Below are 26,113 nucleotides of genomic sequence, written 5' to 3' on the forward strand. Positions count from 1 at the left end.
TGGCCTATCACATCACAAAACACTTGCTGCAAAAACAAGTTAGACGTCCTCTAATTGTTGTTGCAAGTTTTTTTACGTGGCTGCTATAGGTTGCTAGCAAGAACGTTTCTTACCTATGCCAAAACCACAACGTGAATTGCCAATTTCTATTTACCCTTCATAAGGACCATGTTCATCGAATCCGATCTGACTAAAGTGGGAGAGACAGACACCCGCCAGCCACCTTATGCAACTAGTGCATGTCAGTCGGTGGAACCGGTCTCACGTAAGCGTACGTGTAAGGTTGGTCCGGGCCGCTTCATCCCACAATGCCGCCGAATCAATATAAGACTAGTAACGGCAAGTAAATTGACAAAATCAATGCCCACAACTACTTTGTGTTCTACTCGTGCATAGAAACTACGCATAGACCTAGCTCATGATGCCACTGTACGGGAACGTAGCAGAAATTCAAAATTTTCTACGCGTCACCAAGATCAATCTATGGAGTAATCTAGCAACGAGGGGAAGGAGAGTGCATCTACATACCCTTGTAGATCGCTAAGCGGAAGCGTTCAAGTGAACAGGGTTGATGGAGTCATACTCGTCGTGATCCAAATCACCGATGATCATAGTGTCGAACGGACGGCACCTTCGTGTTCAACACACGTACAGCCCGGTGACGTCTCCTACACCTTGATCCAGCAAGGGGAGAAGGAGAGGTTGGGGAAGACTCCATCCAGCAACAGCACAACGGCGTGGTGGTGGTGGAGGAGCGCGAGACTCCAGCAGGGCTTCGCCAAGCACTACGAGAGACGAGGAGGGAGAGGGGTAGGGCTGCGCCAACAGAGAGATTGAATCGTGTGTTGGGCTGCCCCTTTGCCTCCACTATATATAGGGGGAGAGGGAGGGATGCGCCCCCACCTAGGGTTCCCACCCCAAGGGGTGCGGCAACCCTAGATCCCATCTAGGGTGGCGGCCACAAGGGGGAGAGGGGGAGGCGCACCTAGGGTGGGCCTTAGGGCCCATCTACCCTAGGGTTTGCCCCCTTCCCCTCTTGGAGGTGCCTTGGGCCTTGGTGGGAGGCGCTCCAGCCCACCTAGGGGCTGGTCCCTTCCCACTATTGGCCCATGTAGGCCTCCGGGGCAGGTGGCCCCTTCCGGTGGACCCCCGGACCCCTTCGGTGGTCCCGGTACACTACCGGTGATGCCCGGAACACTTCCGGTGGCCAAAACCATACTTCCTATATATCAATCTTTACCTCCGGACCATTCCGGAACTCCTCGTGACGTCCGGAATCTCATCCGGGACTCCGAACAACATTCGGTAACCGCGTACATACTTTCCCTATAACCCTGGCGTCATCAAACCTTAAGTGTGTAGACCCTACGGGTTCGGGAGTCATGCAGACATGGCCGAGACAACTCTCCGGTCAATAACCAACAGCGGGATCTAGATACCCATGTTGGCTCCCACATGCTCCACGATGATCTCATCGGATGAACCACGATGTCAAGGACTTAATCATTCCCGTATACAATTCCCTTCGTCTAGCGGTATGATACTTGCCCGAGATTCGATCGTCGGTATCCCGATACCTGGTTCAATCTCGTTACAGGCAAGTCTCTTTTACTTGTTCTGTAACACATCATCCCGTGATCAACTCCTTGATCACATTGTGCACATTATGATGATGTCCTACCGAGTGGGCCCAGAGATACCTCTCCGTTTACACGGAGTGACAAATCCCAGTCTCGATTCGTGCCAACCCAACAGACACTTTCGGAGATACCTGTAGTGTACCTTTATAACCACCCAGTTACATTGTGACATTTGGCACACCCAAAGCACTCCTACGGTATCCGGGAGTTGCACAATCTCATGATCTAAGAAAATGATACTTGACATTAGAAAAGCTTTAGCATACGAATTACACGATCTTGTGCTAAGCTTAGGATTGGTCTTGTCCATCACATCATTTTCCTAATGATGTGATCCCGTTATCAAGGACATCCAATGTCCATGGTCAGGAAACCGTAACCATCTATTGATCAACGAGCTAGTCAACTAGAGGCTTACTAGGGACATGGTGTTGTCTATGTATCCACACATGTATCTGAGTTTCCTAACAATACAATTCTAGCATGGATAATAAACGATTATCATGAATAAATAAATATGATAATAAATAATTTATTATTGCCTCTAGGGCATATTTCCAACAGCACACACCCTCGCCCGCCTTCGTCGGCGTGCAGTACCCTCCATACAACTACTCGCCGCCCGCCGCCTACGCGACCACACCGACGCCCCATCTCCGCCGTGGGCCGCTGCCCTTCTCGCACCTCGGCGACACGGACGACACAGGAGCCGACATGGACGACATCATCGCGACAGGATCGACCGCGGCCGCCGCGTCTCCCGGGTTCGCAACCCAGGACGAGGTAGTGGATCTCAGCGGCGACATGGAGGCCGAGCTCGGCTACGTCTATGGCGAGGACGCGCACGAAGCGCGGGAATCCGAGGACGAGGACGAGGAGGAGGAGGAGCCAGCTCCTGATTTGACGAAGGGGCGCCAGAAGAAGAAGCGGGCGGCTAGGACAGGCGAAGCGCGCATCAAGTGGACATCCAAGGAGGAGGAATGCCTCGCCGAAGCTTGGAAAGTCGTCTGCCTCGACCCGATCACCGGTACGAACCAGAGCTTCGAGACGTACTGAGACCGCATCAAGGCCGAGTTCGACGAGCGGAAGCTCGTTGACCCGTACTTCAAAGGCGTCTACATGCAGCGCGGCTCCAAGGCGATGGCGAACCATTAGGGGCGTATCCAGTTGGCGTGCAACAAATGGCATGGAATCGTCGAGGAGGTCGCGGCTCGCCCGGAGAGTGGCGCCAGCGTTGAGGATCAGGTACGCACGTCGTTCGCCCGCATCTCTTCGTCGTCAACGTCCGCCGCCCGCCAACTGTTTGTTCCTCCGCGCAGCTGCTGCGTATGTTCACCATGTATCGGCGCGACAACCAAGACGCCGACTTCAAGCACCTCCACGTCTACAAGCGCATTGACAAATGCGAGAAATGGGCGGAAGTCCAACGTACCCTCGACAAGGCCAAGGAGACATACAAGCCGGACGCGACGACTCCGGGCGCGTCAGAGGGGCGACCGGACGGCCACAAATTGGCAAAGAAGTGGAAAAACGCCGACGTGGCAACGGCGCGAGTGCAGGAGTTCATCGAGCATTGCCTCGCCGACGCCCAGGCCCGGACCGTCCTACGTGAAGAGAAGACCGAGGCGCGGTGGTCGTCGCTGATGAAGAATAGCGCCATCAAGCTCGACCTACTCCGGACGAACGTCGCCGCGAAGAAGAGGAACACCGATATGGCTTTTCTGATGGGCGGGGCGGACATACTCCAGAGCAACGACGAGCAACTCAGGGCGTGGTACATGGCGGAGCGCGGCCTCATCCTGAACCAGAAGCAGACGGCAACGCCGAGGACGCAAGCTCCCGCGCCCACGACCACACGGATGCCAAGCCCGAACGGCGCCTCTACATCGCCGCCCAGCAGTGCCGAAGTCGCGCCGACACAGCCCAGCACCGAAGCAGCTCCGACACCGCCGAGCCCGCGCACGCCGACTCCGCCAACACCTGGAGCCGACCCCGCCGAGTGAATCATTGCGCACGCGAACTTGCGGCGTGCGGCGCTCTGTTTTTTTAACGCCAGACTACGTCCGATCATCGGATTTGTTGCGTCTTTTGAGAGCGGGAACGACCAAGTTTAAATTTCCCGCATCCTGGGGCCGACGCTTGGGGGCGTGACTGGGAGCTAGGTCACCCCCAGAGGCCGAACTAGCGCCGGCACGCCCCCAGGCCGCTCTATTTAGGCGCTCTGGGGGGCTGAACGGCTGAAGATGCCCTCAGGGTTCAATAGTATTGGTTTCAATGGTATTTCAGTTTATCAGGGTTCAAATTCTGATGCTCACATTATTTTTAAATATATTTCAGGATTTTCGGCGATGTGTATTCAATGAAAGAAGACGTTTCCGTCGTCATTATTTCTGGTTTCTGTCGTCATTATTCCTGGATATATTTCAGGATTTCCAGCGATGCGCATTCAATTAAAGGAGATGTTTCCATCGACGACGAAGTGTCTACGGTGACTTCGTAACTCTCGAGATGATATGCCGACTCAGTCTCTCAAAAATGCTCATAAAAAAAAGGTGTTCGTGTATTCATAAAGATGGAAAATGTATACGTGTATGTTTGAGCGCTTGCGTCTGTATTGTGTTAAAGAAACTAAACAACTTTAACTTTGACGACGAGTATCACAATTGACAAGGAGAATATGCAGGGTTCAGAGCAACCGAGCCCTTCGCAAACGATCTAATGTCATTGTCACTACCTCTACCTGGACTTGCCCAATCGCATTTCCGATTTGGCAACAACAAAGCAAACCGCGTAAAAGCACATCAAACACACTAATCCGGCTATCGAAGCCAAGCCTCGACCCCAACTCCTCCTGATGCCATCATCGTCGCCAAAAGAAGCCAACACCTCAGAACAGCCACCTCAGCGAAGCACGCGGGCAAGACGCCGCCATCCGCCGGTCTCTTGATCGTAGGCTGCTTCGAGTTAGAGACGATGCCCCTAAGAGTAGAAAGACGTGAAGATGTCGCCATCGCCTGATCCAACGGATTTAAGTTCCCCTCCTAAGCCATGGCCATGGGAGAGGGAAGGAGCACAACTTCCGAAGCCATGGCCGCGAGGAGAGGGAAGGAGCACAGCTCCCGGACGATGCTTCCAGGAAAGATTGCGACGCCCGCGCATCGCCGTCGCCGGATCCGGCTAAGACCAGAAATATAATTTCTTCCGGAGACGAGCACGAACCGGCCAACCACAAAGCGCCGGCCTAACAACCACTGCAGGCCACAGCCAGGATCACATCCCGCCAGCTACCGCCCCTGCTGAGGCCGACCCGCGCGGCCACAAGGCCGCCCGTCGCTAGCTGGAGCAGAGGTAGAGGAGGGGCGCGAGGTAGAGGTGAAGGGTGAGGAAGAAGACGCCGGCGACGGCCACGAACGCCACGCCATAGAACAGCCGCACCAGATCACCCATCGATTATACGCGGATCTCTTGATTTGGTTGGAGGTAATACCTATTTATAGCGACGGTGCATCGTCGTCGCCGCCGTTTGCTGCTGGCTGGCTGGTTCCGATAAGATCGATCGGTCAAACAACACAACAGCCTCGCGGAGCTGTGAGCGCCACGCTGCCGCGTCCCGACGCGTGCCAGCAAACGTGTCGCCGTACCAGTGGCCGCATGCATGCATGCATGCCGGCTGGACGAGAGGTGAGGATTGGGGAGAGACGTGGACGTCACTGCCCGCCACCAGTCCAACCCGTATATGTTTACCTCACGTGAGAGCCAGCTTTGACTTGCCAAAAAAAAACTATTCCCTTTGTAAAACAAATACAAGTCCTTTTTTATATTCCCTTGTATCAGAAACAAGTCTTATATTTTGGTACAAGTACAATCCTTTCGTTTTAAAATGTATATGTACATGTTGTTTGAAAGTCGAACCTCACAAAATTTGATTAAGTTTATGACCAAAAATATTACATCTAGGGAGCAACTAGTTAGAGCATCTCCGGCCGTTGCCCCCCCCCCCCCCCCCCTCCCCAGGAGGCATTTTTTTCGCCTCTTGGCAGGGTGCCGGCGAGAATTTTACTTTAAGGCTGAAATTTCTTCCAGTCGTTCGGCCCCCGGCAGCACAGGAGGCGACGAGGCGTGCTGGCCCGCTGCTTCTCTTTCTCGCCGCCGCGCTCTCCTTCCCCTCCGTGCTCCGCCTCCCTACCCTTCGCTTCCCGCCTCGCCATCAACGGGATCGGACCCTTCTTCAACCTCAGACGCCTCTGCAAGTCCCGTCGATCTGCTCGCCCCCGACTCTCCTCGGCTGCCTCGACCCCTGCAGCGCTTCGGACACCATGGCTGGAGCTCCGCTCCCGCGCGCGGTCGTGCGCCCCTGGCCGTGCCCCCGCGAGCCAACTGCTGCGCGTGCGCCCGTGTCCCTGCTTCTGCTGCTACGTGAGATGCTGCTGCTTGGCTACTTTGCTACTCCGCGGTCAGGCGAGCCCGACGAGCTCACCGCGGCCAGGCCGGATATGCACGAGCCCAGCAGCCCAGGACGGCGTCTTCGGCAGCGTGCAGGAGAGCGCGCGCTCCCTTCTGGGCGCCGTCCGCGACACCTTCTCCGGCGGCGTCCGGGACACAACCACCACCCCACGACAGCCACTCCACCGGCGCCATGGGAACCGCGGGGGAGAAGCTCAATGAGTACGGGAGCGCGAGTGAGATGGCGGACACGGCCGCGGGAAGGACCAAGGAGACCAAGGACGCGGCGGCGGAGAAGACGAGGGAGACGGCGGACACCCGTGGTCGGCTGGTCGCCACGCTCGGGGCCGGTGCACGCGGTGCCGGGGCCGCCCGTGGTCGGCACGCTCGGGGCCGGTGCGCCCGGTGCCGGGGCCGCCCGTGGCCAGCGCGCCCGGTGCCGGGGACGCTCGGGGCGGTGCGTCCGGTGCCGGGGCCGCCCGTGGCCGGCGCCGTTGCCTCAGCTCCGCCAGCAAGGCGGTGGCGCAGACGGGCCGCGCGGACTCCGGCGCCGTTCGCGAGGAAAAGACGAGAGAGAGTGAGGAGAGAGGCCGACATGTGGGGGCTTTGCATGCAAAAAAAGAGCGCCGGCGCCCCCAGCTGCGCCCCGGCTTTTTGGGTTTCGGTTGGTACCGCCAGGCGTAGTTTCGGCCAAATCCGACGCTATTTCAGGTCTTGGGATCCCGACTGGGTGAAAAATTAGGCGCCGGCGTTTAAAAAGTGCTCGTGGGGGGCATCCTGAGGGGCCGGCTGGAGATGCTCTTCACGAGCGCTCCTTCGGGAGCCTCGCAACGACCAGCGCAACTTGGCGCGCTCTCAGCCATTCGCCACGTGTCGCGCTCTGGACGCTTCCTCCGGATTTTGTTTTTTTATTTTTTTTGCACGCGTTTCCAGCTTTTTAAACGGTTTTTTTCCTGGGTTTTTTCGACGTTTTGGTTTTCTCCCGGTCTTCCTAAGCTTTTCGATCAAAAAAACGAAAAAAAATTGCACGAAAAAAACGCGTTTTCTTTTTTCTTTTTCTTTCGCGAAAGTCACGGTTTTTTTTCGCAAGAGGCACGGTTGTGCTTTAGCGAGAGTCACGGCCGTGCCTTTCGAAAACGGAAAAAAAATACGTTTTCTGTTTTTTTTTCTTTCGCGAGAGTCACGGTTTTGCTTCCGCGAGAGTCACGGTTTTGCTTCCGCGAGAGGCACGGTTGTGCTTTCGCGAGAGTCACGGCCGTGCCTCTCGGAAAGGGAAAAACAAAACGCGTTTTTTATTTTTTTTTCTTTCGCGAGAGTCACGGTTTTGCTTCCGCGAGAGGCATGGTTGTGCTTTCGTGAGAGGCATGGTTGTGCTTCTCGTAACATGGGAAAGTGGAGTGTTCTTCGCAACGGATACTCCTTAATTAGTGATTTCGTTACATCTAGAATGTCAGCGATCAGTTGAATCTGGTGTGCGCTATGGTTAGCCTGGGATCCGAATCTAACGGTGATAGAGGAGTTCGGATCTAACGCTAGCTTTGTCGTTCAATATATTTGATACAATTTAAATTTTATTTGTTTTGTAAACTATAATATTTTCATTTGATGATAAACCATTTAATATTATGATGTAAAAACTATGTGATTTAAACTTTAGGCAATGCTTAGATTTGTATGCAAAAATTATGTAGGTAATATGGCCGTATACAGGTGGCACTGATGAAATATGTCGCCTGGTTGCGCGCACTTGCCAACAAAATAAGAAAAGGGCCAGACAAAAAGCAGACCAAAGTCCGTTTGCGTCGGCCGGTTCATCGCAAGCGCATCCGTGAAGTTTCTGCGTACACTGAAAACGAAATGGGTACAGGTTTGCGTCCTCGGAGGAGCAGCTCCAATCAGACTTGAATCAGGACATAGTAGTTGGTTCTACGTACACCACAGACTACAGACCAGATAAGATTGTATCCGCCATGACGACGCGTCGCTCCGTGTGTCGCGACAATACCGTCGACCGAAGCATCAATGCTACGGTAGCATGCTGCGAAAAAGAAGGCGGATTCTTCCGTGCGTGGCACAAGCTTCATCCCCTGGATCATGGAATCAGATGCCGAGCTCAGCTCAAAGCGCGAGGAAAAGGCAAAGTTTACGGAATCTGATGTTCTCCGCCGCATTTTCTCGGCCGCTGTTAATGTTATCCCGATGCCATCTTCTTTGCCAACATTATCATCTTGGACAGCTCTCTCATGCCGACCAGCGCACGACCGTAGGCGCCAAAAGGTCATCAAATTCCGTGTCCACTCCTTTACCACGAAACCGTGATGCTTCTAGCCATCCTGCGGCTATATATATGCCACCGCCGGCTTGAACTGGTGTTGCATTGCACCCAACGAGAAGTTCAGACTTTAGAGAAACCAACGAGAAGTTCAGACTTCAGAGACACCAACCAGCCATGGGGGCGGCGCCGTCGAGACAGGAGGCGTCCACCGCCTCGTCGCCCACCGGGGATGGCCGTGTCGCGCCGACGGCGCTCAGCGCTTCTACTACTTCTGACACCGCCAACCAGGCGCAGTCCAAGAGGGCGCCGGCTCCTCACATGTTCCGGGAGATCGTCGCCGGGGAGCATGTCGCCAACGTAACCGCGCTGGAAGATCAGGTCTCCACGGGGATCTTCTTGGCCGGGAAAACAAAGGTCTACTTCTTCTCTACATTGAACTGATATATGCTATAAAATATCATAAGATTTTGCTTTCTGAACACGCTTAACTTTTTGCGATGATGCAGAAGTACTGGGTAGATGAGAGGACCAGGCACAACTGCTTCATGCTGTTCCCCAGAGGCCTACACATCACCTGGAGTGAAGACCCCAAATACTGGACTTGGCACCCACTGAAAGAAGGAAGGTTAGTTAAGAATCATAAACACGTGTATATGTAATTATGTATGCATACTTAATGTGCTGTTCTGAACCTGAAATGTTATCATCAGCGACGCCGAAGCCGGAATCGAGACGGTGGCGCTGCAGAACGTCTGCTGGCTGGAGGTCCAAGGGAAGCTGGAGCTGTCCCACCTCACGCCAGGAGTCACCTACGAGGTCTTCTTCGAGGTGAAGCTTGACGACCCGGCCTATGGATGGTTGACGCCGGTGAACCTCCGGCTCAAGTTCCCCGACGGGACGATCCAGCAGCACAAGGAGAACCTGGAGGAGAAGCCCAGGGGGAAGTGGCTGCTGGTCAAGGTTGGGGAGGTTAAGCCACACAAGGGGCAGAATGGAGAGGCTGAGATATCCATGTTTGAGTATGATGGTGGGCAGTGGAAGAGGGGGCTCCTCATCAAGGGCATCAAGATCACCCCAAAAGAATGAATGATCTGGTTGTGTTTTGTTACCAACCATCGTTTACTTTTCTTTGTCGACTACGCTAAGATCAGTTTGGTGCATGGGAATAATATCAAGAGTTTTGAATGAATATGAGATCACTTTCCTTGGTTGAGATAACCACTGAGTACTGATTGTCTGACTACAAAAAGACTGTCATTTATTCAGTGCTGCACTAACTTCTGTTCTTTCTGTAACATATGCCAAGCTGACAAAAAATTACTCAAATATTTATCTAAATACAAGTCGCTACAGAGGACTGACTTAGAGAAGGCATAAAGCTTATAAATCACCACTCAGCTAGGTTAACACATTACAAGCTTAACACGTTCCTTGACATGTTTGTTGATTGGATCATGTCAGTAACAGGGTCAGGGAGAATTCAAGCCTGCAACATGATCAAGGGTGGTACAGTTGCTTAACAGATAACAGTGGCATGGTCACATTTTATTGTGTCAAATAAGCAAGTGTGATTCAAATTACATTGTGACCTCAGAGCTCATGAAACTGAAAACAAAGCTCTAATTGTCCCAATTTAATGGGATTCTGTTCCGATTTCTCAACGGATATCAAATGAACAGAGAAAATCTGTTCAACTGAAAATGTGGGTACCGAACTTGAAATTGTACAACATGGTTTCATGAGCTGATCTTCCGTTTTAAGTGGAAGAAAATTCTAAAATGACTGAATGCTAGGTACAGGCCGAGGCATGGGCTTATCTTGCAAGAAATGCTCAAAAAGCTTCAAGGCTTGCCGTGGACGATGGAGGGGAACCTCATGTCCTGCGCCTCGGATTGTCACCAACGTCAAACCTTTGTACACTTGGCACCAACCAGCAACCTAAGCAAGATCCACACCATTAGAGAATGGTGAGCATAGATGTAGCAAAGTGAACAGGGGAATAAAACTGTCGGTGTTGCTTCAGTACTGTTTCTGACTAACCTCTTCCTCATCATACCACGGATACCAATTAGTGACGGTCAGAAGATATAGTGCATCAATGGAGTATCTTGTACCAGTGAGGGGTACTACGGAATCGGCATCACCACTGTCAAATTTCCCAATTTAAACAATTAACACCTCAGAAGGACAGGCGGGCTACTTAATACTGTGAGCCATACAGTCAATGATGATCATATATATCAACATTGGCAACATTGTTAAGGATTTATGATCCAGCATAAATCATGTTTTCGATATAAATTTGGTGTACCTGAAGACCCATATTCTTATGCCAGCTGCAATCAGTTCACGGTAAATAGGAAGCATGGACCTCGGCGAATCTTTCCAATATTCAAACAAGACATCACTGTGAAATATGGATAAGTTTAGTGCAAACTTCCATTAGCAAGCAGGCTTTATGGTCAGGCACGGTGAACTGGTTGTGAGTAAAACAAGATGAAACCAGTTGAACAGACCTGCAGCCGGTCCAGGCATACGGTATTCCAGTGACATTGGCACGAAAAGCTTTCTGCACTTCTGGTAGATTATAGTACTTCGTGGAGTACTGTTCAGTGCAGGGATCATATCCTCTTGGCAACCAGGGCTACATTTTAAACAAAAAATATTGTTAGGAAGCACAATATGAAATGTTATTATGTTCCATAGGAATCGGAGATGAGTCTAAACAGTACTTTAAACAGCTGCATAGTAATTATTAGTAATCAAATGTACCAACATACCATTCTGCTACAGTACTAGCTTAGTTATCAGCAGAACTATAGTTTCAGTAGTTGATAAGATAAGCTCACCCTGCGGCCCTTGATTTGCCTTCGCCTATGAAGTGAGGTCTTCTTACAGGTAGGTGTGTAGATGCTGTATGCGTCGATCAGGCCTTCCTCAGCTTCAGCAACATCATAAATCTTGTTGCATGCGTCAGAAGCGTGCTCAGATGAATCAAATTCACAAGCCAACTGCAGCTTCTGATAGGTGTCATCAGAGATCAGCCCGTGCGTCCACCAATACTCGAACGTTCCAACGAAATCATGGTAATCATCAATGACCGCATTTCCGACCTAGATACCAGACCATGTGTAAGAACAAGATGACCAGACAGTTTAAGAGAGCACCAAAAGAAGAGCTGAAGAAGTTCTGACCATGAAGCCTTTGAAGTTCAGGATGGGCTTCCTCACTCCCTTGTTGTTCCTGTACACTAGCTGAGACAGCTGAGGGACATAGTGCCCTGAAAAGCAGCCATGGCAGCAAGGGTAAATATGCAGGCACTGTGGCACATAAACCATATTATACATGTGATTCCTGCTAAATTCAGAACCGAGCCTCCATGCTAGAATGAACCAATTTTGGTTGCAGTTTACCTCCATAGCTCTCTCCGGCGATGTAGAAATCGCGGTACTTGTACTGCGGAAACCTCTCCAGCCAATTCACCAGGAAAGTGTACGAATCATGAGCTGCACAGCAACATTGGTGTTCATTCAGCACAACACATATGCACTAGAGCAAGTGCAGCACTAGCATGAGGCAAGTGGGTAGTCTGATCTCAATTCACCTGTCTTGTTGTCGCCGGGGCTGAGCAGATCGGAACTGGTGTTGGAGTAGGAGTACCCAACGCCGGCGGGGGCGTCCAGGAACAGCACGTTCGCCACTGCGACACAGCGAACCGATCCACCCCGTGTCAGAGTCAGAGCGCAACACATTTGCCGATCGGACGGGGCGATCGAACGGCGAAAGGAGAGGGGAATATACTTTTGTTCCAGGAGTAGGGGTTGACGGAGAGCGTCCTGCCGTCGGCGTTGATCCGGAAGGCTCCGAGCTCCTCGGAGGCGCCGTAGCCGACGGAGGAGCAGCCGGGCCCGCCGTTGAGCCAGAGCACGAGCGGCGCCGACTCGGGCTTCGCGACGGCGGCCTCGACGAGCCAGTAGAAGAGGGCGCGGCCCGCGGCGGCGTCGACGGTGACGTAGCCCGAGTACATGGAGAAGTTGACCGGCGGCTGGCCCGGCAGGCGCGTGATGCGGTCGGCCGCCGCCGCCGCCGCAGAGGGGGACGCGAGGGAAAGGGGCAGCGGGGACAGCGCCAGGATGGCGGCCAGCAGCACGGCCACCGCCATTGGCGCTCGCGGTGGCTCGACGGAGACCAGGGCTGTGTGCTGCGAGGAGTGAGCCAAGCCAATGGCGACTCGTGAGAGGGGTGGGGGAGGCGTGGAAGGCGTGGAGTGGTGGTTTGGTTTAATTGGACATTTCCTGTTTGGATCGTGTGGCGTAGACAACTGCATCGTCACTCGTCAGCTCATCATTGATCATTGTCCATGGGCCACCAGAATTTATTTTTTCCATCAAAAATACAGCTTTATCTTCCCCAAAAGAGAAGAAAAATGAACTTTATCAAATAACTAAGGGCATCTCCAACGCTGAACCCAAACCGACACCGCATCTAGATAGGGGATCAGTCCATGGACATTAATGCGGAATCCAGCCATCCAATTATAGTTGCATACAATTCAAACCATGTTTCAAAAAACCGGACGGATTACATGCAAACCGGATGATTTTCATATAAACCAAACGAAAACATTCATATTTCGAACATATTTCAACTAAGCTATAGCGGACTAGATTAGACTATTCTAACATAGTCTATCGTCGGCTGCTGCAGAACCCCATTCCCACAACATGTCTTTCCTATGTCGGGCAGCAAGCTCACTGGACCGCCCTAAACCCTAGAGGGATATGCTTCAACAGAAGGGAAAGAGTAGCCTCAAGCATGGATCAAGGTTGATTTTTGGGGCGCGAATAGATGGTCACAATGGCCTACTCGCCTGCAAAGCGGGAAGTCACTGGTTGTGTAGGCTGGCGAGGCGGTGGCGGTGGCCTTCTTGCGACCCAAGCGGCGGCGGCCTTCCATGGTCTACTTTACCTCGGTGTTGGCAGCAGCGGCAGGCGTGGCCGACGCGGAGTTGGCGACGTCATCGTCGATGCCTAGTTAAATTCCTCCACTGTGGCGTCAACCTCCTCGTGCATGGCTTCTTTCTCCGCCTGTCGGATTTGTCGGGAGACGACGTTGGCCAATCTGGTGAGCAAGGAGGGCCTGGCGATGGCGATGGCGTCGGCTCCGGATAGCTTGCCGGCAAGCCAGCCTGTATTCGACTGGAGGTCAACTCAGCCAGCTGCAATGCCGGAGAGCTCCTTCTTCTGCTCACCAGAGGGGGCGTCCCACATGACTTCAGAGCCAGAGGTCATGGAGGGTGTGGTGCAAGGAGGAGATGGAGAGCGGAGGTGTTGAATCCCACATGGCACAGAGACGAACGTGTGGTGCTCGGGGTCCCAGAGTAGGTTCCTCGGCACATGCACTGGTTTAATGAAGACGGATGACGTTTCAATGCGGAAAGAAAGCGTGCACATCGGGCTTGGAGCGGATAGCGCTCTCGGCCAGCGCATTGCTTCAATGCCGGCTCAAGTGAGTAGCCGCGTCCGCTCTAAGCTGGCATGCATGCGGCGCTCACGCTCTGGCGGGAAAAGGTGCGAGCGAGGAAGAGTTTTTGGGCGGGCCAGGGTTGTCGGTCGCCTGCGTGGCACTGGTCTGGAGTCTCACAAAGCCCCCATCCCAAGGTTTGCAAACGGTTTGGGGAAAAAGAACGACTGACCTCTCAGCGGATGGATACAGGCTTGTGTTGAATGGCAAAACACGTCCGAACCTCGCGGTCTGGACAAATGCGGGCGACTTGAAGGTCCGCGTTGGAGAAAGTGTCATTTATAATAGCCGAGGAGAAGTACAGACTAGTCGATGAAGCAGGTCCATTTTATTTTCTTGAGAATGGACTTATGACTTATGTGATAAATATTGAGTATTTTTATCTGAATTTTTTATAATGAAAAGGAGGCATCCATGTTCGATTTCTATTAAGAGAAATCATATGCAATTTTATCTGATTTTTTGCGCCAAGTGGCCTTGTATCCTCTCCTCCCTCTCTATTTTCCCCTAGACTATAACCTCATTAGGCACAATTGGGTTTTTGCCCTACATCACACTATGACCATGAACTTATCATTTTTACTAAAGAATTTTGGCCTAGTGTGCAAACAAATCATGCAAATTGGTAGGGATTGTTAATAAACTGAAAGCACATTTGAGCAGACTCCACACTAGTCTAGTAACAAAACACGTGAAGAAACATATGCTCGATTCTTTCATTGTATTCACAAAATACACAAGTTTTAGCTCCTGCCACTGTTATGGTCATGTTATTCCTGATCAAAATACTATCTTAAACATCAGCCAAAGGAAAACCTCATTAGATGAGATCTTTACCTTCCACAAGAAATTATGTGGGAAGCTAACAGAGTTTGAAATCAACTTTCTTTTGTATAAAGATCTAACAATAATACACCATCAACATTGAGCATCCACCTCATTGTAACTTTTTTATCCAATAGAACAACATCACAAAGATCTTTAATGTTATTTAGGAGCTCCAAGAATCCTCCCCACAGATTTCTTCTCAACTTAATATTATCATAACCTATAAAGAAGGCATCATCTACTAAAATATTGTTATCAAAGCACATCTAATGCAAACTAGGCTAGCTTAGCACTACAAGAAATATGTCAACTAGTGACCTTCTGTTAGTGACCCTGGAAGAATTGGTCACAAATCTACGACCATTTGAGATCAATTGGTCAAAAGCTGTTCGGGGGGCTCCAAACCCTCAACTATATCGACCATTTTGGTCAAAATGGTCATAATTTCCTTACACGAAATGGTCATAAAGCAGACAGCACTGGTCTGCTGCCTTATTTCTAGCTAATCACGACCAATATAGATGGTCATAACCTTGTAAATTATGGTGGATTTCTATGACTAGGCGCCACCTCATCAGTTTTGCCTATGTGTCATGTCCATGTGTCAATTTTTTCCGTAGGTTGTGAAGCAACCTATATTTCTGTCATTCCCAAAATTCCCCAAAAAATCTCATAAATTCTTTGGGTCATATCTTCGTCAAATATGTAAAAATCCTTCCTTGCCTAGTTCAAAAATAATTCAACAATATTCATTTTCCTATTCTATTCGGAACAACACTTTGTGAAGGAAGTGCTTTTTATATATCCTTGATTGCCCTCAAAAATTTTGGGCACTCTTTCCTATCCAAATCATTGCTGCATGACAAAATTCAGCTCCATGCCCAGTAAATCTTCCTCAGCAAATTTCCAAAGTTTTTGTCCACCTAAAAGCATTGTGAAGGAAGTACAAGATAGGAATACCGTAATGAGTTTAATTTTTGCCACATATTCTATATGCCAAAGTCATAGCTCTACACAAAAGTTTAGCTCTATCTAACAAAACATGTGAGCTCACCATCGAATCTTTGTTCCTAGTAATATTTTTAGTTTGTGAAGCAACTACATTTTATATTGCTTTATAATTGCTGAAAATTTTCCAGGACATTACCCTGACTATAGAAACCCCCTACACCAAATTTCAGCATAATCCAATCATCTATGTAAGCCCAGCTTCAATTTCTATTTTCTGTCCAAATTGGCATATTGCAAAGGAAGTGCTATCTAGACACCTCCTATTGTCCTCAAATTTTTTTTGCCATCTTACATATAAAAATCATTGCCACATTCCAATATTCAGCTCCATTTTCCTATTAAATCTTCCTCAACAAATTTCTAAAGTTTCTATCCAGAGAGAAGCTTTGTGAAGGAAGTACAAGCTAGGATTATCCAAATGGTATAAATTTTTTACAATTCTTTAATATGCCCAAATTACCATACTCCACAAAATTTCAGCTCAATCCACTTATCCATTTGAGCCCAGATTCAACATCCATATTTATGCCCGATGTGGTACTTTGCAAAGCAAGTGCCATCCAAACTCCTCCATTTGAGATGAAAATTTGCCAAGACAGTCTTCCTAGTAGATGATCATCCTCAGCCAAAACTCAGGCCCATTGGCCTTGTGAATTTCCCGTACCGTTTATCAAACACTTGGCTACTAATTCATGTTTGAGCATAGTTCGGTCTCCTCGTGAGATTCTTCTATTTTTATTTTCTTCCTAGCATCTATCTGGGGAGTGCCCAACCTACTAGACATGCCTAGGCTTCCCAGAACGCATGGCGATGCCACGGTCACGCAGTGACCACGCGGTGGGCATGTGAGTCTACGCGCTTTGGAGTTGGGGCCCTGAGCCACCGTCCAAACCTCGACGTATCACCACCAAACCATGTATTTATGATTAAATAGATACTTATGTAACTAGAAATGATTTTTGGAAAAAAATAAAGAGCAAACTATAAGGCAGCTGAAGTTCAAATTTGACACGTTTCCTACTGAATGGGCGAAAATTTGTCTTTTTCACGAGAGGTGGATAAAAACTTTTGACACCCAATCATTTTGTCAATTGTGCATTAAATATGTCCTAGTATTTTATAAAATTGATTTGGTCCAATTTTGCAACAAATATATGGTAGGTCCTTCACAAAAAACTCATTTTGGACACTTGAAAAATGGAAAATTTATTTTTTGTCCAAATAAAATGAAAACTCCCTTAGGCAACATTGTTTGCCATTCCAATATGCACCCTTGTGAACAATATGAGATCATTTGAACAAACTATGCCATGAATGTGGCCATAAGGTTGATCATTTGGCTTGAAAGCCATGAATCTTCACACATGATAGCTCATTTATGAGAACACTTTTTTAAAATAATTACCATATTAAAATTTTATTATTTTTCCTGGTAACTTGGTCACATGTAATGACACAATGCGAAGATTTTTAATTTTTTTTGATTTTTTTAATTTTTTATGCCCGTTTCAAAATGCGGTCAAAACGGCGAGAATGACCGTTCCTAGCTAGTAGTTTAATCTTGGAATTTTTTTTGCTGTTTCTCTTATTAAAGAGATACTTATGTACCTAGAAATGATTTTTTGAAAAAATAAATAGCAAATTATGAGGCAGCTGTAGTTCAAATTTGACCCGCTTCCTGCTGAATCAACGAAAATTTGTCTTTTTCACGAGAGGTGGATCAAATCTTTTGACACCCAACCATTTGGTCAATTGTGCATTGAATATGGCCTAGTATTTTATAAAACTGATTTGGTACAATTTTCCAACAAATATATGGTAGGTCCTTCACAAAAGAAACTCATTTTGGGCACTTAAAAAATGGAAAATGAATTTTTCGTCCAAAGAAAATGAAAACTTCCTTAGTCAACATTGTTTGCCATTCCAAGATTCACACTTGTGCACTATAGGAGATCATTTGAACAAACTATGTCATGAATGTGGACATAAGATTGATCATTTGGCTTGAAATCCATGAATCTTCACACATGATAGCTCATTTCTGAGAACACTTTTCTAAAATAATTGTTGTATTACAAGTTTATTATTTTTCCTGGTAACTTGGTCACATGTAATGACACAATGCGAAGGTTTTTCAATATTTTGATTTTTTTGAATTTTGTATGCCCGTTTCAAAATGCAGTCAGAACGGCGGGCTTGACCGTTCCTAGCTAGTTGTTGAATCTTGGAAACCTTTTGATGTTTCTTTGATTAAATAGATAGTTATGTACCTAGAAATGATTTTTGAAAAAAATAAAGAGCAAACTATGAGGCAGCTATAATTCAAATTTGACCCGCTTCCTACTAAATCGACGGAAATTTGTCTTTTTCACAAGAGGTGGATCAAGGCTTTTTACACCCAACCATTGTGTCAATTGTGAATTAAACATGGCCTAGTATTTTATAAAATTGATTTGGTCCATTTTTGCAACAAATATATGGTAGGTCCTTCACAAAAACCCTCATTTCGGGCACTCAAAAAATGGAAAATGAATTTCCGTGCAAAGAAAATGAAAACTCCCTTAGGCAACATTATTTGGAATTCCAAGATACACCCTTGTGCACAATATGAGATCATTTGAACAAACTATGCCATGAATGTGGCCATAAGATTGATCATTTGGCTTGAAAGCAATTAATCTTCACGCATGATAGCTCATTTCTGAGAACACTTCTTTAAAATAATTACCATATTACAAGTTTATTATTTTTTCTGAATACTTGGTCACATATGATGACAAAATGCGAAGGTTTGCAAATTTCTGATTTTTTTAATTTTTTATGCCCGTTTCAAAATGCGGTCAGAACGGCGGGCTTGATCGTTCCTAGCTAGTTGTTGAATCTTGGAAACCTTTTGACATTTCTCTGATTAAATAGATAGTTGTGTACCTAGAAATGATTTTTGGAAAAATAAAGAGCAAACTATGAGGCGGCTACAGTTCAAATTTGACCTGCTTCCTACTGAATCGGCGGAAATTTGTCTTTTTCACCAGAGGTGGATCAAAACTTTTGACACCCAACTATTTTGTCAATTGTGAATTAAATATGGCCTAGTATTTTAGAAAATTGATTTGGTCCAATTTTGCAACAAATATATGGTAGGTCCTTCACAAAAAAAACTCATTTCGGGCACTCAAAAAATGGAAAATGAATTTTCCATGCAAAGAAAATGAAAACTCCCTTAGGAAACATTGTTAGGAATTCCAAGATGTACCCTTGTGCACAATATGAGATCATTTGAGAATGTGGCCATAAGGTTGATCATTTGACTTGAAAGTCATGAATCTTCACACATGATAGCTCATTTCTGAGAATATATATTTTAAATAATTGCCTTATTACAAGTTTATTATTTTTCCTGGTAACTTGGTCACATATGATGACACAATGCGAAGGTTTTCTAATTTTTTTTAATTTTTTATGCCCGTTTCAAAATGCGGTCAAAATGGCGGGCTTGACCGTTCCTAGCTAGTGGTTGAATCTTGGAAAATTTTTGATGTTTCTCTGATTAAATAGATACTTATGTACCTAGAAATGATTTTCTAAAAAAAATAAAGAGCAAACTATGAGGCAGATACAGTTCAAATTTGACCCGCTTCGTGCTAAATCGGCGGAATTTTGTCTTTTTCACGAGAGGTGGATCAAAGCTTTTGATACCCAACAATTTGGTCAATTGTGCATTAAATATGGCATAGTATTTTATAAAATTGATTTGGTCCAATTTTGCTACAAATATATGGTAGGTCCTTCACAAAAAGATTATTTTGGGCACTCGGAAAATAGAAAATTGATTTTTCGTCCAAAGAAAATGAAAACTCCCTTTGTCAATATTGTTTGACAATCCAAGATGTAAACTTGTGCAAAATATGATATCATTTGAACAAATATTCAATAGGTCTTTTACAAAAAAAGTCATTTTGAACACTGGAAAAATGAAAAATGATTTTTTTCATGAAAAACTATCTTTAATCGATTACGACCAATTTATTGGTCACAAGGTCTTCATATTATTTGTTGTGTTCTGATTGGTCCATGAGCATATCACGCGGATCATGATCAAACACCGTCGGATTCTTGCAGATCCAACGACAGCCCTCACCCCCTCGCCCTCTCACCCAACCGCAGCCCAACTACCCCCAAACCCTAACTCCCACTTCCCCATCGCCTCGTCGTCGTCCTCTCCCATCGGTCCTGCCCACCGCCGCACCCTGGCCCCTCCGCCCCCGCCCCTTCTAGATCAAGCGAGCGGCCCGCCTCAGCCTCGCTGGCGACCTTCCCCTCTCGCGGAGGAGGGCCACCCGTCCCGCTACGTCAAGCTCACCAAGGACCAGGACGCCCCCGGCGAGGACATCCGCCCCGACGAGCTCAACCAGCCCGTCCACGTCCCCCAAGTGCGTCCCTTCCCCACCGCTTCTCACCCATCCCCTACGATGCTCATGTCGTCTCACCCCATTACCCGATCTGATCTGCTGCAGCTCGAGGGCCGGAGGTGCGGCGAGTGCAGCCAGGTCCTCCCGGAGAGCTACGAGCCGCCCGCCGACGAGCCGTGGTCCACCGGGATCTTGGGCTGCACCGACGACCCCGAGAGCTGTAAGTATTCTCCTGACCCCTTTCCCCCTCTGCCCCGTCCTTCACGGCCACTCCAGCGAGTCAACGACGCTGCTTTGATTCCTTGCGGCGCCGTGCCTCCCGCCGTTGGTGTTGTTCCGGGTCTGCCCGTGCCAGATTCATGGCCTCGCATGTTTAATTGGGTGCCTTACCTTGGTGCCAACATTTTGATCAACACTTACCTAGGAATATCCCGCGTTAGCTGTGGATGGGTTGGTTTCCGCATAAGCCGATCGTGGATTCAATAAAATCAATATCTCGTCAGGCCCAAGTTTCTGTATGGTGAAGGGCAAAGAGTTGCTCAATTATGCCCTTTGCACAAGTTGCTTGCAATGTAGTCTAGGTAATCAGCACATGAATGGACTATTAATTTATCCGTTAAGGTACACAAGGAGTTCGTTTAGTCTAGAAATTGTACAAATCTGCAGCATGCATACTTCAGGTTGTTAAATAAGGAAGGAGCTCGGGGTTCAGTTCCACACAACAGTGGTTGGGTTGATTCCTTACAACCTCTAGGAATAGTGGGATGAATCATTGTTGTAATTGGTAAAGCTGTCAAGGAAAGTAGTTTAGCCAAAATATTTATTGTGGACATTCTGTTAGCTAGTGTGCATTCCCAAGTACAACTATTCTACTTTGTATGGAATCATCTATAGATATTATTTCTTTATGTGTTGCTGGCTATATTAAAATTATACTCTGAGGCACTGTAGCATTAGTGTGTTGTTTCGCTTTTGGTCTTCTCTATCTATGCTTATAAGTCAGGTTGTTTTTGTGGCATCCAGGGGCACAATGCTGGAGCTGGTAGGCAAGCTAGCACTCATGGATTCGTAAACTGGCTTGGATGTGTACTGATACGTCTCCGTCGTATCTACTTTTCCAAACACTTTTGCCCTTGTTTTGGACTCTAACTTGCATGATTTGAATGGAACTAACCCGGACTGACGCTGTTCTCAGCAGAATTACCATGGTGTTATTTATGTGCACAAACAAAAGTTCTCGGAATGACCTGAAACTCCACGGAGATTATTTTTGGAAATAATGAAAAATACTGGCAAAGAATCAAGGCCAAGGGGCCCACACCCTAGCCATGAGGGTGGGGGTGCGCCTGCCCCCTGGGTGGGCCCCTGCCTCGTGGGCCCCCTGGAGCTCCACCGACCTCAACTCCAACTCCATATATTCGTGTTCGGGGAGAAAAAAAATAAAGGAGAAGGATTCATCACGTTTTACGATACGGAGCCGCCGCCAAGCCCTAAACTCTCTCGGGAGGGCTGATCTGGAGTCCGTTCGGGGCTCCGGAGAGGGGAACCCGTCGCCATCGTCATCATCAACCATCCTCCATCACCAATTTCATGATGCTCACCGCCGCGCGTGAGTAATTCCATCGTAGGCTTGCTGGATGGTGATGGGTTGGATGAGATTTATCATGTAATCGAGTTAGTTTTGTTAGGGTTTGATCCCTAGTATCGACTATGTTCTGAGATTGATGTTGCTATGACTTTGCTATGCTTAATGCTTGTCACTAGGGCCCGAGTGCCATTATTTCAGATCTGAACCTATTATGTTTTCATGAATATATGTGAGTTCTTGATCCTATCTTGCAAGTCTATAGTCACCTACTATGTGATATGATCCGGCAACCCCGAAGTGACAATAATCGGGACCACTCCCGGTGATGACCGTAGTTTGAGGAGTTCATGTATTCACTATGTGTTAATGCTTTGGTCTGGTACTCTATTAAAAGGAGGCCTTAATATCCCTTAGTTTCCACTAGGACCCCGCTACCACGGGAGGGTAGGACAAAAGATGTCATGCAAATTCTTTTCCATAAGCACGTATGACTATATTCGGGATACATGCCTACATTACATTGATGAATTGGAGCTAGTTCTGTGTCACCCTAGGTTATGACTGTTACATGATGAACCGCATCCGGCATAATTCTCTATCACCGATCCATTGCCTACGAGCTTTCCATATATTGTTCTTCGCTTATTTACTTTTCCGTTGCTATTGTTATCATCACTATAAAACACCAAAAATATTACTTTGCTACCATTACCACTACTATCATATTACTTTGCTACAGATATTAAGTTTCCAGGTGTGGTTGAATTGACAACTCAGCTGCTAATACTTGAGAATATTCTTTGGCTCCCCTTGTGTCGAATCAATAAATTTCGGTTGAATACTCTACCCTTAAAAACTTTTGCGATCCCCTATACTTGTGGGTTATCAAGACTATTTTCTAGCGCCGTTACCGGGGAGCATAGCTCTATTCTTTGAGTCACTTGGGATTTATATCTGCTGGTCACTATGAAGAACTTGAAAGACGCGAAAACAAAAATTTATCCCTCAACTACGAGGGGAGGTAAGGAACTGTCATCTAGCTCTGCACTTGATTCACCTTCTGTTTTGAGTAAGCTTGCGACACCTAGACCTGCTTCTGCTATTAATTCTGATATGTCGCATATTATTGATGATGCCACTTCTGCTATGCATGATAGTTATGATGAAACTACGTCTATGCTTGATACTACTGTGCCACTTGGTGAATTTCTTGATGAACAACTTGCTAGGGCTAGAGAGAATGAAATTATTGAAACTGATAATATTGATGAAAGTGATGATGAAGGCTCTCCTAATAAATATGAATTACCTGTTGTGCCCGAGGGCTATGTTATGGATGAATAAACTAAAAGAGACTTTCTTGCATGCAATGATAGAAGTGATCTTAAGAAATTATTAGCTAAGCTGAAACAAAAAACTCTGAATGCTAGAATGAAATATGATCCTACTTATGCTACTTCACCTATATTTGTTACTGATAAGGATTATGAATTCTCTGTCGAACCTGGTATAATTAGTTTGGTTGAATCTGATCCTTTTTATGGTTATGAATCTGAAACTGCTGTGGCACATCTTACTAAATTAAATGATATAGCCACCCTGTTCACTAATGATGAGAGAACTCGCTACTTTTATATCCTTAAAATATTTCTGTTCTCATTAAAGGGTGATGCTAAGATATGGTTTAATTCTCTTGATCCTGGTTGTGTCCGTAGTCCCTAGGGTATGATTTATTACTTCTATGCTAAATATTTCCCTGCTCATAAGAAACAAGCTACTTTAAGGGAAATATATAATTTTGTGCAAATTGAAGAAGAGAGTCTCCCACAAGCTTGGGGGAGGCTTCTCCAATTACTTAATGCTTTGCCTGGTCATCCTCTTAAGAAAAATGAAATACTTGATATCTTTTATAATGGACTAACCGATGCTTCCAGAGACCACCTGGATAGTTGTGCTGGTTCTGTTTTCAGGGAAAGAACACCGGATGAAGCTGAAATTCTATTGAATAATATGTTGACAAATGAAAATAATTGGACACTTCCTGAGCCTATTCCTAAACCAACTCCAAAGAAAAGGGGTGTTCTATTTCTCAGTCCTGAAGATATGCAAGAGGCAAAGAAATCCATGAAAGAAAAGGGTATTAAAGCTGAAGATGTTAAGAATTTACCTCCTATTGAAGAAATACATGGTCTTAATTTACCACCTATTGAAGAAACACATGGTCTTGATAACCCGACACATGTAGTAAAGGTAAATTCTTTCTATAGATATGATAAAGCTGAAATCCCTCCTACTAAGTTTGCTAGCCAATGTTTGGATGAGTTTGATAACTTTATGGTTAGGCAAGAAGACTTCAATGCTTACTTTGGTAGACAATTGAAACAAAATGCTTATATGATTGAACACTTGGGTGATTATATGTCTAGAGTTAAAGGTGAACTTAAACTCATTAGTAAACATGCTTCTATGGTTACCACTCAAGTAGAACAAGTACTTAAAGCTCAAAATGATTTCCTCAATGAATTGAATAGTAAGAATAATGACTATGCTGTTAGAGTGGCTACTAGAACTGGTAAAATGACTCAGGAACCTTTGTATCCTGAAGGCCACCCTAAGAGAATTGAGCAAGATTCTCAGAGAAATAATATAGATGCATCTAGTCCTTCTAAAAGGAAGAAAAAGAAAAATGATAGGACTTTGCATGCTTCTAGTGAACCTGTTATTGACACACATGAGAATCCCAACGATATCTCTATTTCTGATGCTGAAACACAATCTGGTAATGAACATAAAACTAGTGATAATGTTAATGATAATGTTCATGTTGATGCTCAACCTAGCAATGATAATGATGTAGAGATTGAACCTACTGTTAATCTTGATAACCCACAATCAAAGAATCAATGTTATGATAAAAGAGACTTTGTTGCTAGGAAACAAGGTAAGGAAAGAGAGCCTTGGGTTCAGAAACCCGTGCCTTTTCCTCCTAAGCCATCCAAGAAAAAGGATGATGAGGATTTTGAGCGCTTTGCTGAAATGATTAGACCTATCCTTTTGCGTATGTGTTTGACTGATATGCTTAAAATGAATCCTTATGCTAAGTACATGAAAGATATTGTTACTAATAAAATAAAGATACCAGAAGCTGAAATTTCCACCATGCTTGCTAATTATACTTTTAAGGGTGGAATACCTAAGAAACTAGGAGATCCAGGAGTACCAACTATACCATGCTCCATTAAAAGAAACTATGTTAGAACTGCTTTATGTGATATTGGAGCCGGTGTTAGTGTTATGCCTCTCTCTTTATATCGTAGACTTGATTTGAATAAGTTGACACCTACCGAAATATCTTTGCAAATGGCTGATAAATCAACTGCTATACCTGTCGGTATTTGTGAGGATGTGCCTGTTGTAGTTGCAAACATTACTATTTTAACGGACTTTGTTATTCTTGGTATTCCCGAGGACGATAGTATGTCTATTATTCTTGGAAGACCCTTTTTGAATACTTCAGGGGCTGTTATTGATTGCAACAAGGGCAATGACGCAATGTCACTTTTCATCTTAATGGTAATGAGCATACGGTACACTTTCTGAGGAAACAACCTCAAGTTCATAGTATAAACTCTATTGGAAAAATTCCATCGATTACTTTTGGAGGTTTTGAATTTCCTCTTCCTACTGTCAAGAAGAAATATGATATTCTTGTTGTTGGGGATGTGCATATCCCCGTTGAGGTAACCTAGTGTTATTCGAAAATTCTCCGGTTCCATGTTACTCGGAATGAGTTTGTTAACAAGACTTGATCAACCTTGTTAGTGGATTCCTTTTGATGAGCATGAGATGGATGAATTTAGAAACACAACTCTCTGTACCCTCTTTTTACTTTCTGTTATTTATATTAAATAAAGCAAAAATAGTAATTTTTGTCTGTTTTCTAAATTATCTGTGCAATATAAAAATACCCCGAAAATAAAAGTTCTCCAAATGCCCTGAAATTTAAATATGATTTTTTGGAATATTTGAGAATATCTGGCACTGAGAACACAACAGGGGGAGCAAGCACCTGACCACGAGGGTCCACGGCGCGCCCACCCCCCTAGGCGCGCCCCTACCTCGTGGGCCCATGGTGGCTCCCCTCCACTTATTCCTACACCCACACACTTCTTCTTCCTCCCAAAAAATCACCATCCAGCTCAAGCACGAGTTCTAGCTCATTTTGCTGTGATTTTCGATCTCCTTGCTCAAAGCACCTCTCACAAAACTACTTTGGGGGAATGTTCCTTGGTATGTGACTCCTCCATTGGTCCAATTAGTTTTAGTTCTAGTGCTTCATTCATTGCAAATTTGTGCTGCCTAGGTGACCATGTTCTTGAGCTTGCATGTCAAATTT

The 26,113-nt window shown here is 46.4% G+C and overlaps 2 protein-coding genes across 2 annotated transcripts; one reads left to right on the plus strand and one right to left on the minus strand.

Annotated features, from left to right (window-relative positions):
* Window positions 1-8,476: 8,476 nt before the first annotated feature.
* Window positions 8,477-9,547, plus strand: LOC125543104 (lectin). The gene is made up of 3 exons (XM_048706349.2): window positions 8,477-8,772; window positions 8,865-8,983; window positions 9,069-9,547. Exons 1-3 carry the CDS (start codon window positions 8,533-8,535, stop codon window positions 9,442-9,444), a joined length of 735 nt encoding a protein of 244 aa, XP_048562306.1. The 5' UTR covers window positions 8,477-8,532; the 3' UTR covers window positions 9,445-9,547.
* A 327-nt stretch (window positions 9,548-9,874) lies between these two features.
* LOC125543103 (serine carboxypeptidase II-1) lies at window positions 9,875-12,634 on the minus strand. Its single transcript, XM_048706348.2, has 9 exons — window positions 12,160-12,634; window positions 11,963-12,058; window positions 11,772-11,864; window positions 11,553-11,638; window positions 11,208-11,471; window positions 10,875-11,002; window positions 10,670-10,765; window positions 10,399-10,504; window positions 9,875-10,296 (listed from the first exon to the last, which is right to left on the minus strand). The coding sequence occupies exons 1-9, from the start codon at window positions 12,518-12,520 to the stop codon at window positions 10,132-10,134; spliced, it is 1,395 nt and encodes a 464-aa protein (XP_048562305.2). The 5' UTR covers window positions 12,521-12,634; the 3' UTR covers window positions 9,875-10,131.
* Between the last annotated feature and the right edge of the window lie 13,479 nt (window positions 12,635-26,113).

This window comes from Triticum urartu, chromosome 3A (genome assembly GCF_056163025.1).
Source record: "Triticum urartu cultivar PI428250 chromosome 3A, HENAU_Tu73, whole genome shotgun sequence".
Taxonomy (NCBI): Eukaryota; Viridiplantae; Streptophyta; class Magnoliopsida; order Poales; family Poaceae; genus Triticum; species Triticum urartu.